This window comes from Anguilla rostrata, chromosome 2, assembly GCF_018555375.3.
Source record: "Anguilla rostrata isolate EN2019 chromosome 2, ASM1855537v3, whole genome shotgun sequence".
In the NCBI taxonomy this organism is placed as follows: domain Eukaryota; kingdom Metazoa; phylum Chordata; class Actinopteri; order Anguilliformes; family Anguillidae; genus Anguilla; species Anguilla rostrata.
In genome coordinates this window covers 51235249-51249006 of record NC_057934.1, presented here as the reverse complement: position 1 = coordinate 51249006, position 13758 = coordinate 51235249, and the positions used below count along the sequence as shown (strand labels likewise).

The 13758-nt window shown below is 37.4% G+C and overlaps 1 protein-coding gene across 1 annotated transcript; it reads right to left on the bottom strand.

The window, feature by feature from the left end:
- Positions 1-2766: 2766 nt before the first annotated feature.
- Positions 2767-13433, bottom strand: nptx2b (neuronal pentraxin IIb). Its single transcript, XM_064322901.1, has 5 exons — positions 12466-13433; positions 9211-9430; positions 8590-8834; positions 7013-7192; positions 2767-6579 (listed from the first exon to the last, which is right to left on the bottom strand). Exons 1-5 carry the CDS (start codon positions 12907-12909, stop codon positions 6352-6354), a joined length of 1317 nt encoding a protein of 438 aa, XP_064178971.1. The 5' UTR covers positions 12910-13433; the 3' UTR covers positions 2767-6351.
- Positions 13434-13758: the final 325 nt, after the last annotated feature.

Sequence of the window (13758 nt, the reverse complement as noted above, 5' to 3'; positions counted from 1 at the left end):
AATGGATGCAGTGACGGGCTAATTGAACCCTTTCTGCAAACAATGGCAGTCTTACCACCAAAGTACAGCCTCAGTAGAAGTGCTTGACTTTAATTAAAGGTTTGCATGTGGATATACACTGCTTTCCAGAGCTAAACACAGGGCATGCGTTCCCCACAATCATGGTTAAAAATGCATTTCATATCAATATGCACATGCCCCAGTGCATCCTTCACACAAAGACTCACAATTAGCCAAGATCGTCAATTTATGGGTTTTATTAATAAATAAAAACAACACTATAGGCATAAAAATTCCCGTTCAGTACATATCATGACAAAATCAGGACGAGCCAATATTATATTAACTGTGTGAATTTTTCTTAAATATAGATCAATTGGTCTAATCCTACTGTTATTCTCTAATCTGGTGTCACCCAATGAGAGCTTGTAATTATATTAGCAGTCATTTTTAACAATGGTAGTTTTAAGCAATACAAAAAACTACTCTGACTATGGCCTGCATTTTAAAGCTGTTTATAATCCACTTTATCCAATTTTTAATTTCTCATTTGATTGCTGGCAAGAAGGGATCCATTCACTCCTGATTTTGGAAAACGTGATCAATTGAAATTCTCTTCCTTTGTGGAGAACTCTGACACATGGTCTCTCATTTCCAATATATCAAAAGTATCAATTAACCACATTAGTGAAACACATTAAATAAGTATTCTGAATAATACGATTCCCCAAAACCCAGGCACACACTCATAAGCATGGACTATCAAAATCTACAGAGGAAAATACCAATCTCAGCTGTTCCAAATGTTAACACAGCTTTGAATGTTATACAGAAATGCAGTTTTCATATCTATATATATATATTTTCTTACCTGTTTTCTCCCCAAATGTGCCCTAATTACATGTGTCAAATTATATCCTTAGTACTGGACCATGTTCCTCATCATTTAGGTCATTCTATAGTTCATCCTTACCTCTGAACAAACCAGATCTATCATTGATGACCATCCCTCACACATTAAAAATCAAAGAACCAAAAGTATTGCTCAAATATTTGCTATCCAACACTGTAATTTAATTATATTGTTCATAGTAGTTTCCTGGCGTATGTGACTGTGACTGCAGCTCTCATACTTTGTAATACTGGATCTCTCTAAGACTTCCTATAACTTCCTATAACTTATATAGTAAATATACAAGGGCTGTGTTATAAAATAATCTAGTGAACCAATTTTAGTTTAATTTGACTTCTCTGCATAGTCGACTCATCCCACAAAAGTGATAACTGCCTATATTAACCTAAGGGTTCAATTTAAGAAATAAATTTACTTTTACTTTTTTTTGTCTTTTTTTAACCTAATTTGTTTTTGAGATCAGATTTTTCAAAAATTATTCAAAAATATTCTATTGCGCGCAAGCAATACATTTATACTATCATATCCTGGGAATATTGTACCAAATTAAGCACATGTCCACTGCTAGCACACAGTTTTTTACTACTGAGAAGATTAAGAAAGTTCTACTTCTACATTTATATAAGTAAAATGATTTATATCTGCCATCCTCATACCAGCACTCTCATAAATTAAGTATACAGATCAGATGTAGACCAAGTCAAGTACATAAAACTAAAACTGTTGAGCACACTGATGAGTCATTACGTCTTAATCCACTGTGTGACTCGTTATTCTTACATGTGATTCAGTCAGCAGGAGGGAAGCGTGGGTGGGTTTTTGTCCCTTCCTGATGATTATGCTGATCCTATTTTCCTGACAGAGGGATGTGTTCTTGTTGTGCTGAATGGTACTGAACTGAACTCCAGCCTGCAAACCTCATCATAACATTGAGCTGCACTCATCCCTTAAGCATGGTTAATTCTGTGGAGGCCACCTGTTTATTAAACCTTTCTAGTCTGCACTAAAGGGCTTTACTAGTCAGAGGTGTTATGCCTGCCAATTCTACTTTGTTCCCTAGGCAGTCTTATTCTGAACATGCCCTAGTACTTGGTAAGAATTATTTTTCACCATGTCTAGGAAATGACAGTGAGAGCTGGAATTCAGATTGGCTAAGGACAATATTATAAGATATATTTTCCATGTTCCCTGTTACCTGGTTGGGTGCTTCTAATTAATACATTATTTACTTTATCTCAAGTGTTCCTTTTTTGTAAAATATTATGTTGAATTCTCAAACAACCAATTATTAGTACCCTGTCACTTTGTTGAGCTTTCTGTGTAAAACTGCCTATTCTCAGGGTATTTTTTTTCTTATTCTGTGGCTGGTCTTCACTAAATTTAAAAATTTTCCTCCCATGTGCATATAGTGTCTTCTGCCAACTGTTTTTGTAACAGTAAAAACATCACTTTTTGCAAATGCCTTTAGCAGAGAATTCCACACAGCTGCTTCCCTTTGTCTGCGCTGTAGCTTCGGTTGTCAAGTTTTGGTTGTTCCCCAGATAGGCTTCAAAGGCCCCGTTCATATCTCCATCAACTGCTCTGTGCCTGTTTCTTTTTGTTTGTTATTTATTTTCAGGTGCACCCTCTAATGAAAATTTTACACAGGCTAGTCATCCACTTGGCCACTTCCATATGTTGATGTTGCTCTCATCTTGGCTTGTCAGTAGTCCTGTTTAGATATTTTCTTCTTGAGAACATGCTATTTCATGTGCTTTACCATGTCTGCAGAAACTCAGCCATGTGACAACAGCATCATGTTTTGTAATACTTTTGTAATATTCACATTTCAGCATTAAATGGGAAACTGGAAAGACATTTTTAGTTCTTGCTTTTATTGATGGATGCAGAAACATAGCAGGTCTGTTTTGGGTCAATTCACTGGGTGCAAAAGAGTGTTACAATACAGATTATGAGCCATTAACGTGCACAATGAATGGAGAGAAACAAATAACCTAAGTGAAAGCAGGATGATTTGTACTTGCCCTTTCTTTTTTATGTTTACAACAATTGTCATCAACCTTGAGAGGACATTTGGCACTTAGTGCTCCATAGAAGGCCATTCATGTTATAAATAAAATCTTTGAATAGTTACAATGCAACTGAACACAAGTTAAATTATTTTCAGTTATGTTCTGAAAAAATAATACACATACAAAATGTAGAAAAAACATCATAGACATACTGTAGTCAAACAGATATAAAAGGAATTTTTCTTCTGGTAATATTTTATACATATAATATCATTTGTGCTATAATGACAATATAGTTTTTTGAACAGATGGTTCCACCTCCCCAGAAAGGTGTATATCTGCCTAACTGCTTTCCAAACATTTTGGTGACAGATTGGATGTTAATTATTTTCTGCTTGTAAGGTTTCTGACTGATAATATATGAAGCTTTGGTCACGGTGTCAAGCAAAAAAAAAAAAGGTATGAAAACATGTTCTGTATAACTTTACAAAACGATGCTCATAGTTAATATAAATATAATGGGATAAGCTAGCATGCAGAGCACTAGGCCTGAAGACTAATGGTGTGAAATCCACATTCGATTCTGCTACCTTTGATAAGCAAGGCAAAGGTACAATTACTCTGCTAAAAATGCAATTATGTGAATTGATCATGAAATGTTTTTAAAAATCTTGTTGTGAAACACCCATTGAAAGAATACCGTGAGGCTTCAATAGTTGAGGTGAGCTTTTTCTGACTGCCCAATTCACACTCATGGATTTATTTAATATTTGGTTAAGGGGAATTAGTTGCGACATGTGGACATGGTCAATCTTTTTTTTTAAATGGCACTTTATGCTGAACTCATGACATTTCAATTCAGGAGTCCATTTATTAACAAAACGCCAGTCTAGCTATTTCTAAAGCAGACATATTTTGATTCTTTGCAATTGCAACTCAAGGGGTGCATTCAGTGGAAAAGTGTACATTTAAATGACTACTTGTCCCAATGTATGATCTTTCATTCATGTGTGAGGTGATCTGTCAATTATGTTACCTTCACCTTCATCTTCAGTGCTGGCATTAAAGAAATACCTCTCCAACTAACTGACTGGATAGTGCATGATTGTAGTCCTTGTAAATACACCGAAACTAGAACAGATATGTATTCTCTAAATTTAAGGAGGGCAGATACATACCCAGAATTTAGGCATCATAAAAAAACTGTGATTCACCAAAGCAAAACTTATGTTTATTTTGCAATTATGTCATGATATTCTCTTATGGGTTAATTTTGCAGGCATTTTAGATCAGATGCACGTGGTAGGTGACATGTTAAATGAGTCTGCAATGCTGCATTTCATGTCATAATGTTTTTAAATGCAAAAATAGATTTCAGAAAAAATATATTATGAAGAAATGACTTCACTGCCACACAGAAAAAAGATACGTGGAAATATATGGGAACTATGTATTTTAGTATATATACTTATATTTGAAATGTATTTATTACACATGTATTTTACATCATATATTAAGGTATATTTCAGATATATTGTGAAAATATATTTAAATATTCAAATTTGGCAGTTTTTGCATATTTATGCAAAATGTGTTTACATATATTTAAATATAATGTTGAGAGACATATGTGCATTTTCTAAATATATTTAAAAATAAATTTAGATAGATATAGAATTTCCTGCCATATATTTAAATATTTTACTTTTCTGTATGTTGTGGTGTTTTATGGTGCAATGTTTCAATATTTCAAGCAGCTACTGTCTTGGTGAGTCACAGACTTAGCTTTGGGCCTAAGCTTCCATATAGAGTAGTATATACTTGTAGAATATTTCCACAATGTCCTGATAATAATTCATGAAGGATTTCACCAGCTGACACTCCTTCAACACTTCTGATTACATTCCCCATCAAAATTCAAATGTCAGGTCATAAAAAACTTTATATGATTGCACATCATAAATGCCCACCAAATACTGTAGGCAGTCCTACCCATAAAGGGAATTCCCACACTGATCATGGTAGAATGAGTTCCTACATACGATGCCACTAGTCAGTCTGAGATAAAGGAATATTTTCTGTCATTGATGACTAAAGACACATTAATCAATATGTAATCGTGTAATTTGATAATATTTCATAAAGAATGAAGCATTGAGCCATTTCACAAAACAATAGGTGTAAATAAATGGGATAAAGACATCTCATGAATTTCAGGAAAACTTCATGAAATGTCCCTCCTTTCTGCTCCTAAAAATATATTTGAAAATAGAAAAAAATGCTGATATATGAACTCTAAGGAGCAACAGCTAAATAAATCAATCAAGCTGGAATAGACGTGAAGGAAAGGTGTAAAAAAACGTCAGACATCATGGCGTGTGGTAATAATTCAAACATGCCAATGCAGCATGACAGATTGGATTTAAACAATTTCAGTTGAGCAGATTACATTAATATTACATGTAATGACATTTTGTCTGACACTCCACATATTACTAATGAATGCGGCCTTAGGTTGTTTATTATTCACAGCACAGCCCATTAAAACAGTGCACTTCTGGAATGTTAGAAAGCATGGCTGTGAGTTCCAGTTGGTCCACCGTGACTTTACTCTTCACCTAAGCGGGCCCAAGTCACAAATCTGCTCTGGACGGCAGCTCTGGAGAGGTATTAGGGTAGATTGGCAAGAATGAGAGTGTTCTGTACACTAATCTCTATGCTTTTGACCCACGAGACACGCAAACACGTTTTACGAGTCAAATCCTCTGAGTGGATATGTGTGTGTGTGTGTGTGTGTGTACGCGCACCTGTAAACATGCCGATACTGCTGGTGCAGTATTATAGCTGAATTATGCTCCCTTTCTTTCTGGTTTCTTTCAATTGTAAGGCACCTTGTATTTTACAGATACAAGAGGTGCTTCTGTTCACGAATGTTTCCGATTTTTTTGCTATTATTGTCCATTGAATAAAGTATAAAGTTAGATGGGGATAATAATGGACTATAATGCAGTACTTCACTTCTATGATACAAATATATTTTTTGAAATTACAAGTTTATGCTGAGCCACTCAGATATGTTCCTTTTCATGGGGAAGGAAACAATAAGAAATTATAATGTTTAACATTTAAATAAATATACAATTCAAATGTATTTTTTAAAATACAAATTTACCATACTTCTTCCCATGAATGCACCTGTGAGCATAAAGCAATGAAGTCCCAAAACACAGGAAAACAATGACTGACATAATGTATGCATGTATATAAATGCACAGTGAACACCCTTCACCTTACCAGCTCCCCCCAGACACTCACCCAAAACTCCAGATGGGCCATCTTGAGCACAGCCTCTCTGAAGCAGCGAAGGGAATGCAGTGTGCATTGGGGGATGCCTGGCAGAGGTTCGATCCAAAAACAGAGCACCCCTTAGGAGTCAAAAAACCTATCTTCACATATCTCCAGTGCCCACTTGGTAGCTCCACCGAAGACTTCCACGTTGGTGTCGATCCAAGGTATGACGTTGCCCGGCATGTAAGAAGAACAGTTAGCCATGTTCATTATATCCACGGGCCGTAACACACGATCCCACAAGTTGAACTGGCTTAGCTCTCCCACAAAGGCCTGCGTAGCATCAAACCGCCCACCTACAGTGTCCTGTCAGGGCCAAAAACGACAGGCAATATTAAGTCTTTGGTCAATTATTGCCATTATGCTTTGTTCCTTCCATTTTTTCGCATTACTCGTAATATGACGAATATGACGTAATATGATCCAAAGTTAAATGCAGATTATGACTTTGCCCCACCAATTCCAGAAGACAAAGAGACCCATCTGCCTTTACCAGTAACTGATGACATTCTGCTTGTTTTCAGCCTCAGATTAAACAAAAATGTGACTGTGGAGCAACTAGTTATGCTATGTCACACAAGTTCTCCATTGCACTGTTATGAATTTCAAAGACAGCACAGGAATAGTGTGACAATGGAGCTGCACACACACATGCACACATACACACATACACACACCCTTTCTGTAGCTCAGGGACACTAAGCACAGCAGGAAAGGGCGAGGGTCCGCATGCACGCACCTGTTCCTGACCCAGAATGATGACCCCTCCAGGCTTAATGGGATGCCATGGGGCCAGATTGTCTCCTGATCCCAGCTTCTCTCCATCCTGATAGGCCTCCCAGAGTCCATCTCTGGTTGTCCAGGTGATGCAGATGTGGTGCCATCGGCCATCGCTGACTGACAGGGGCAGCTGTGCCACCTGCACAGATGGGAGCAGACAGGAGGCACACTGAGGTGGGATGACATCAGGGAAGCCCTCCAGAAAAATAATAGATGATGGAATACAGCATAACATTTTTAATAAAGCAAAAATTCCTCTAGTGAATACCAGCACCATCACAACCCATGAATCATTTTAACAGCTTATATCTACACCAGTTGTCATTTTAAGGTCGTCTGATAGAATCATGTACACACTTCGACAGGCATTATTCCTTTTCGATTCTGCCTAGTTTGCTACAGAATATTAGCAATTATTACAATATGGACTTTGACAACAATGCTAATCATTTGTTATGATCTTGGTGAACATAATGTATTCATCTAGGAAGAATAAAGTTAGTGTCTGAAAAAAGAACATACATCAGTATGGAAATTGCCTGCTATTGTTTTTCATACAGATTTAATTTAACTTTGATAAAGCACATTGTACTCTGAGTACATCATATAACTTATATGAACTCTGTTACAGCTGAATTAACGCTGCACATTTTTATGTACAAACTATGAACATAAATAATTCTAAATGTGCTTGTGTACTTTATGTGTATTTAAAAGATTAACCTATTATGGTCCTGTGCACTTATCTTGAAAGATATACTCACACACAGCTAACATTCTGCACAAATTTAGAAACTATGACCACACACACACACACGCACACATACACACACACGCACACGCGCACACACACACACACACACACAGAAACTACATTAGCAACATTTAACTGATATTTGTATAGTAAACATATCATGTTGTCACTTCTTTCATGAGACGGCAAGCCAGGAAGCTGATGGCATTTATTTTACTAGCATTGAAAATAAAAACTAGCTCTGAAGCAAAGCACCACAGAGATGCAAGGTTGGCAGATAGTTGTCAGAATTGTCTCTTTTTTTTGTTCTGGCAGAGAATCGATAAAATAATAAACCATCTACCTTTCCCCTACCTGTTTCTATTCACAAAGGCACTGCAGTGGACTGCAATCCTTTCTCAAAATGTATAAATAACCCTGCCATTTACTGTAAGCACAAAAGACTCGATACACCCTTTAAACAGGACGGGAAAACATTCTGTGAGAGACAGAAAGTACTTTTTTGAACAAATCCCAACTTTTCTTTTTCACCCCATCAGAGTTGCAACTCAAATTTGCCACCGTACAACACAGGCCCACACAAGCAAGTGTGCCATTGTCATTGAAAGTTTGGGGTTACCTAGTATGTCAGGGAAAACTGACCGATGTAAACTCACTCAAGAACCTAGCATTTATAAACTAGCGTCACGTGCAAAGACTATCAGAAGTACCAACATGTGAAACAAAAGCAGAGAGTTAACGGAAGGGACTGTCCAGATCAGTATCATTGAAACATCACCCACCTTATCATTGACCAGGAGCTCTATGGGATTGTTTCCCCATTCGATCAGTACAATTTCATTAGCTTGTCCTGGAACACCATAGGAAAATGGAGCGCCTATACCAGGGCTGGCACTGGACTTGAGCCACATGCAGACGGTGAAGGCGTACATCTCTGGCAGACTCTTTTTAATGCGCCCATACAGGTAGTTTGTGCGCAGAGGGAGGGAAACTTTGAAATCCTCAGGGGATTTGAATCCACTGTTACCTGCAGTCAACCATAAAAAAACAAACGACAAATGACAAAAAACCTGTGAAAATCACAGTACCAGAACCCAAAGGACAAAGAAGCCAAACCTGTCAACCTCGCAGCTAAAGCTTAAGTCTCCCTCCACTCAGTTCCATTCAACAAACATGAGACTAATTCAAAATGTTAACTTAAAAAAGCACATGCAGGATGATGTTTAATGCTAAATCAATTCTTACAGAGTGCATATGGTCCCCATAGTCCCTATAGTCCCCCAAAAAAGACAAAAGATTATGTACATAGGAAAATCAGTGATGTTGAATGCAGATGTTGAGTAAGTTCTTATTCATTATGTGCAGTTACTGCAGCATATGTGTGGAAGGCCAGAGGAGCAAACCTTTCTCCAGCTCGCTGATTCTCTCCAGGAGGGAGTTGAGGGTGCTCTCAGTGCGATGGCGGTGGGCAGCCGTCTCATTGTACAGCTGGGACTTCTCCTCCTCCAGCTCAGCCACTTTACTCAGAAGCTGAGTCTCTAAATCTCCCAGCCTACGCTGGAGCAAGTCGCGAAGCTCGTTGGGAAACGACGCGCCGGACATATTGGCTCTCATGTGCTGTTGCTATGGAAAAACCAATAAAGGGTTATTACATTCACCAAAAAGAAATAAAAACATGACATATGACTTTGATCCTTGTGCATTACGGTTCAGGATGTACCATAGCGCTGTCTGAGTATACAAAATTCTAGAGACAGATGTTGTAACCAAATGCAAAGCTCAAACCTGACTGGATTACAGTGAATTGCCATCATTACTCCAGTGCAGCTAAATATATTAATTTCAGCACCAGTCTAATTGAAGCTAAAATCTCATAAAGGCTTTCAACTTAACTGCAGCATTTCAATGCTCATAAAAACAACTTGAAAAAGCTTCTGTACTCCCATCAAGGATTAAACATACATAAGAATGGGAATATTTTAATGAATAAAAATGAAACAACTATAAGGTCCAATAGAATGACAGATTACTAGTTTAGTTTGATTCAACAGTACATAATAAGGTTTTTCATGAACGCTCACATCAACTGAACCAAAGGAGTAGAAAAATCCTGCTTTCTTTTAGGTGTTTTTTAAATTTTTTTAGTACTGAATACATTCCTTTTAAAATAAGCCTATAAGAGGCATGGTTCTTGTGATTCACTCTCAATCCTATGGATCTAGATGTTCTGTAAAGCATCTAAGAAGCATTATGAACTTGAGGCACTCTAACCCTGTCTTACCTGCAGTACATCAGCAAAGTCCCCACAAATCCCTATTAAACCGGACATTACTCATCCACTGAGACGCCTCTCTTGATCAAGGTGGCACCACAGGGCATCACATAGAGGACTGTGGTAGTATCATACAAATACACCTTTAACAATGCCATCTAAAATTTATGCATAATTCATATTTTAACAGAAAGTTCATGACAAAAACTAGTGGTGAAACCCGAATTGGGCAAAGTTCATTGTCATGCCCGGCTGTTCTGTATATGCAATATTGAACTTTAGAAGTAAGTTGAGCTGCGTGATTTTGAATAATCAAATGTCCAGAAAATATATTTCTGACTCATATGTTTCTGGCTGTAGAGATACAGTAGATGGGATGAGCAGAGTGTGCCCTAGGACAGGTACCAAGCATCAGTTATCTTATTGTTTGTAAGGATTAGCTACATTTGAATTTTTTTATTTGACTCAGCTTCTCTGAGAGTGCTGTCTGATATTAGATCTCCTGGGTTAGATAACCTGGATTTACACTGCATCTACACCTACAATGCATGAGAAAACCAGATTTTATCAAGGCTGGCCAGCTAACAAGACAAAAGAATTGGAAAACTGCAGCAGATAACTGGAAATTGTGGATACTATAAAACAGAGTTTGTATAAAGGTTCAAAGAGCTTGTAACACATAGTTTTCTAGAGAGAGAAAAAATATATTCCTTAGTGATGCACAACATATATAAGAACTGGAAATGTTATCAAGATAAAAGTAATTACAGTCAGATTTTAAATACATCTGAAAACTTTACAATTAAATAAACTCATATGTATGTGTAAGAAGGATTATGCTGGCCTTTTGTGGACATTCGTAGATGAGATATGACAAAATGCCAACTGATGACATGCCTAAAACACTGATTATTTGTACTGATCAAATAGGCCTGTTTATAATCTAAATAGTATGAAACATCTTGCGTTGTATTCTAAGCATTACATACCATAAGGCACAATACAACCAATGACTACTAAGAACGTAGCCTACAGCCTCAAGTTAAAAAGGCAAAACACTGGCATTTTGAAGAGATAATTAATTGTATTGAAATGTAACGTTCTTTCATGTACAGATATTAATTAAGCATACTACAAACATTGTGCAGCTACATATTTTGACTTATTTGTTTCTGGACTCTCTCTCTCTCTTTATTCGATGTACATCTTACGGTATAATACGCCAGTCCATTTGGGGTGAGGGAAATACGTAGGTGTCCTATTTATAGGGGTAATCCGCTAAATCCTAGACACCTCAAAATGAATACAAAAATAGACACACGCGCGCGCGCTCGCACACACGCACACACGCACACCACAACATTCTGAATTCTGTGTTATGAGTTACAGGAGGCTGACATTAACGCACACTACTATAATACACAAATAAATAAATGAACAACTAAATAAATAAATAAAATGGCTATCTTTGATTCACATATTTACAGCTCACGAGGAACAGGTATTGGGCAGAACGCCTTGATGTGGTAGTACGCACGTGCTTAACAACACAAAAATTCCTCAGAGTAAAAATTGACTTTACAGCTGCGTTGAACAAATCGTGTACTGGAAATATAATAAATACGGCCCACTATTTGACCACAGTCCTCTTTTTCGCCATTAAGAGACCACGTTCATCAGCTCCTAGTTAATACATCAGAGACCCCAGGATATAAATCTATATATAGCCTAAGCAATACTAATAAAAAAGAAAAACCAACAGGTCTATGAAGGGTGGAATGATATTAATTTGACTAAATGCATAGAATCGCACAAATACATATTTCCATGCAGATTCTTGACAAGATCTGATATGGTTTCTACCAACGTAATGTCTGTTACAATAATTAATGCAACAATCCGACATGTACTCTATTTTTGCCGTAGGTTAGATATATAGTTATTACCATGAAGATAATTAAAATTGTATTGTCATGCAAATTTTATTTGTAAATTACGCACACTGACTCCAAGGTTGGTGATTTCCCACTGGCTCTCTACCCACACTCTCAGAAAAAGGTATGCACAAAGTGCCTATTAAGGCAAACGCTTGTCTCTGGTGTGCTATCCTATAAGCGCATATAATTGTACCCCTAGCCAGCATACATAATTCATTTGTACATTGTTTGCTTGTTGAAGGTACTTATTAGGACTCAAATACAGCACTATTGTACTTTCGGAGTACACTTTGTTCTTTATTTGTTCTTAATGCACTCTGAAAGTACAGTAGTTATGGAGGTACATATAATTTCAGAGTGTACCCATAGGCTACTGCATGCAAAATCATATGGCTATGGTCAAGCAAGATGCATAGCCTCTTTTAAAATATTGCCCTTTGGTATCTTACCTCCAAGTTTTCCAGCCGATCTTTGAGACTTTGCATGGTCTTTCCAAGGTGATCAATCGAATCACTAGGGTCTCGAGGGAGATCCCCCATAGTGTTCTTATTGTCTTTTCTCCAGGATCCTTGACCTCTATATTTCCCGTCCGGTAGCATGTCAGACTCGCAGCGCGAGAGTTTGGAAGTCAGCTCCTTTATTGTACCGAGGTGATTAACAATAGTCTCCTTTTGTTGTAGGATTGTCTCGCGCAGTTGCAAGACTGTGTTCTTTAATTCTTCTTCCTCCGCGCCCGTGGTCTGCATGGGCATTGGGGGTAGTGGACAACTTGGGTTGCTACCTGCAGGTATTGCGGTACAAATATAGCGGGTCTCTTTGGCACCCTGACCGTGCACAATCCTTCCATTACCCAACGCGTAAAAGCATAACAGAGCTGCTAAGAAGGCGAACATCCTGAATCCAATGAGAAATAATACACTAAACAGGGTATAGAAAAAAGATTTAAGGCTCACGAATACAAATGGGATTCAGTCTTAGATTCCGTCGTAATGTCGTAAAACTCAAATTCAGAAATGTTTGAAGGATATTTAGTCTTTAAATGAAAACAAACAAAAAAAAAATATGTTGCTAGTTTGCCATGGACTCCAGTCTATACACAAAAACGCATCAAAATGACTTTGATATATATGATATGATGATAAAACGAAAAGAAGTCGGCCTTTACAAAGAATTACACAAAGTGGTAAGTAGACCATTAAGCTAAATATTTTAAGCCGGCTAATGACGAGCGCGCATTCATGTTGAAAAAGAATGTCTCCGGGGTTTTGCTTCACATAATAAAAAGTTCTTCCTCAAATAAAATATTTCGAAATTGCAAGAAAAGAGTTTCATAATAATTTAATGGCCCAGGCTGAAGTGAGACGTGGTAAAGTGGTAGTATACCCAGTTGCAGCTACCGTTCCAATATGTTACTTACTTTGTGGTTCTGAAAAGAAAGCGACAATGAATTCATGCGCATGCGATTTGATTGGCTGTGGCTCCTAGCACGTCACAAGTTCCCTGTATCGCTCAGGCACAATCGCTTTAGAAATAGCCCATTTATCTGGAGCGAGTAACTGAAAAGATGGGTACATTTTTGCTCGAGCTCAGTTAAGTTCCCTTTACTTGCAGGTGCCGTGATGAATTACGATAATCAGCTATACCTTTATTCTTTGTGTTTGTACTTGTGCCCTTATTAAGGCTAAATAAATAAATAGTTTCCCTGGCTGGCTGTTATATGTTCTCCCTTTTCAACGGATTCG

Coding starts and splice junctions, on each gene's coding strand:
- nptx2b (XM_064322901.1), bottom strand. CDS start 12,909: ATGTTCGCCTTCTTAGCAGCTCTGTTATGCTTTTACGCGTTGGGTAAT. Junction 8,835..9,210: donor AATCAGCGAGCTGGAGAAAG/GTTTGCTCCTCT, acceptor GGTTGACTGCAG/GTAACAGTGGATTCAAATCC. Junction 7,193..8,589: donor AGCTCCTGGTCAATGATAAG/GTGGGTGATGTT, acceptor CCATCTGTGCAG/GTGGCACAGCTGCCCCTGTC.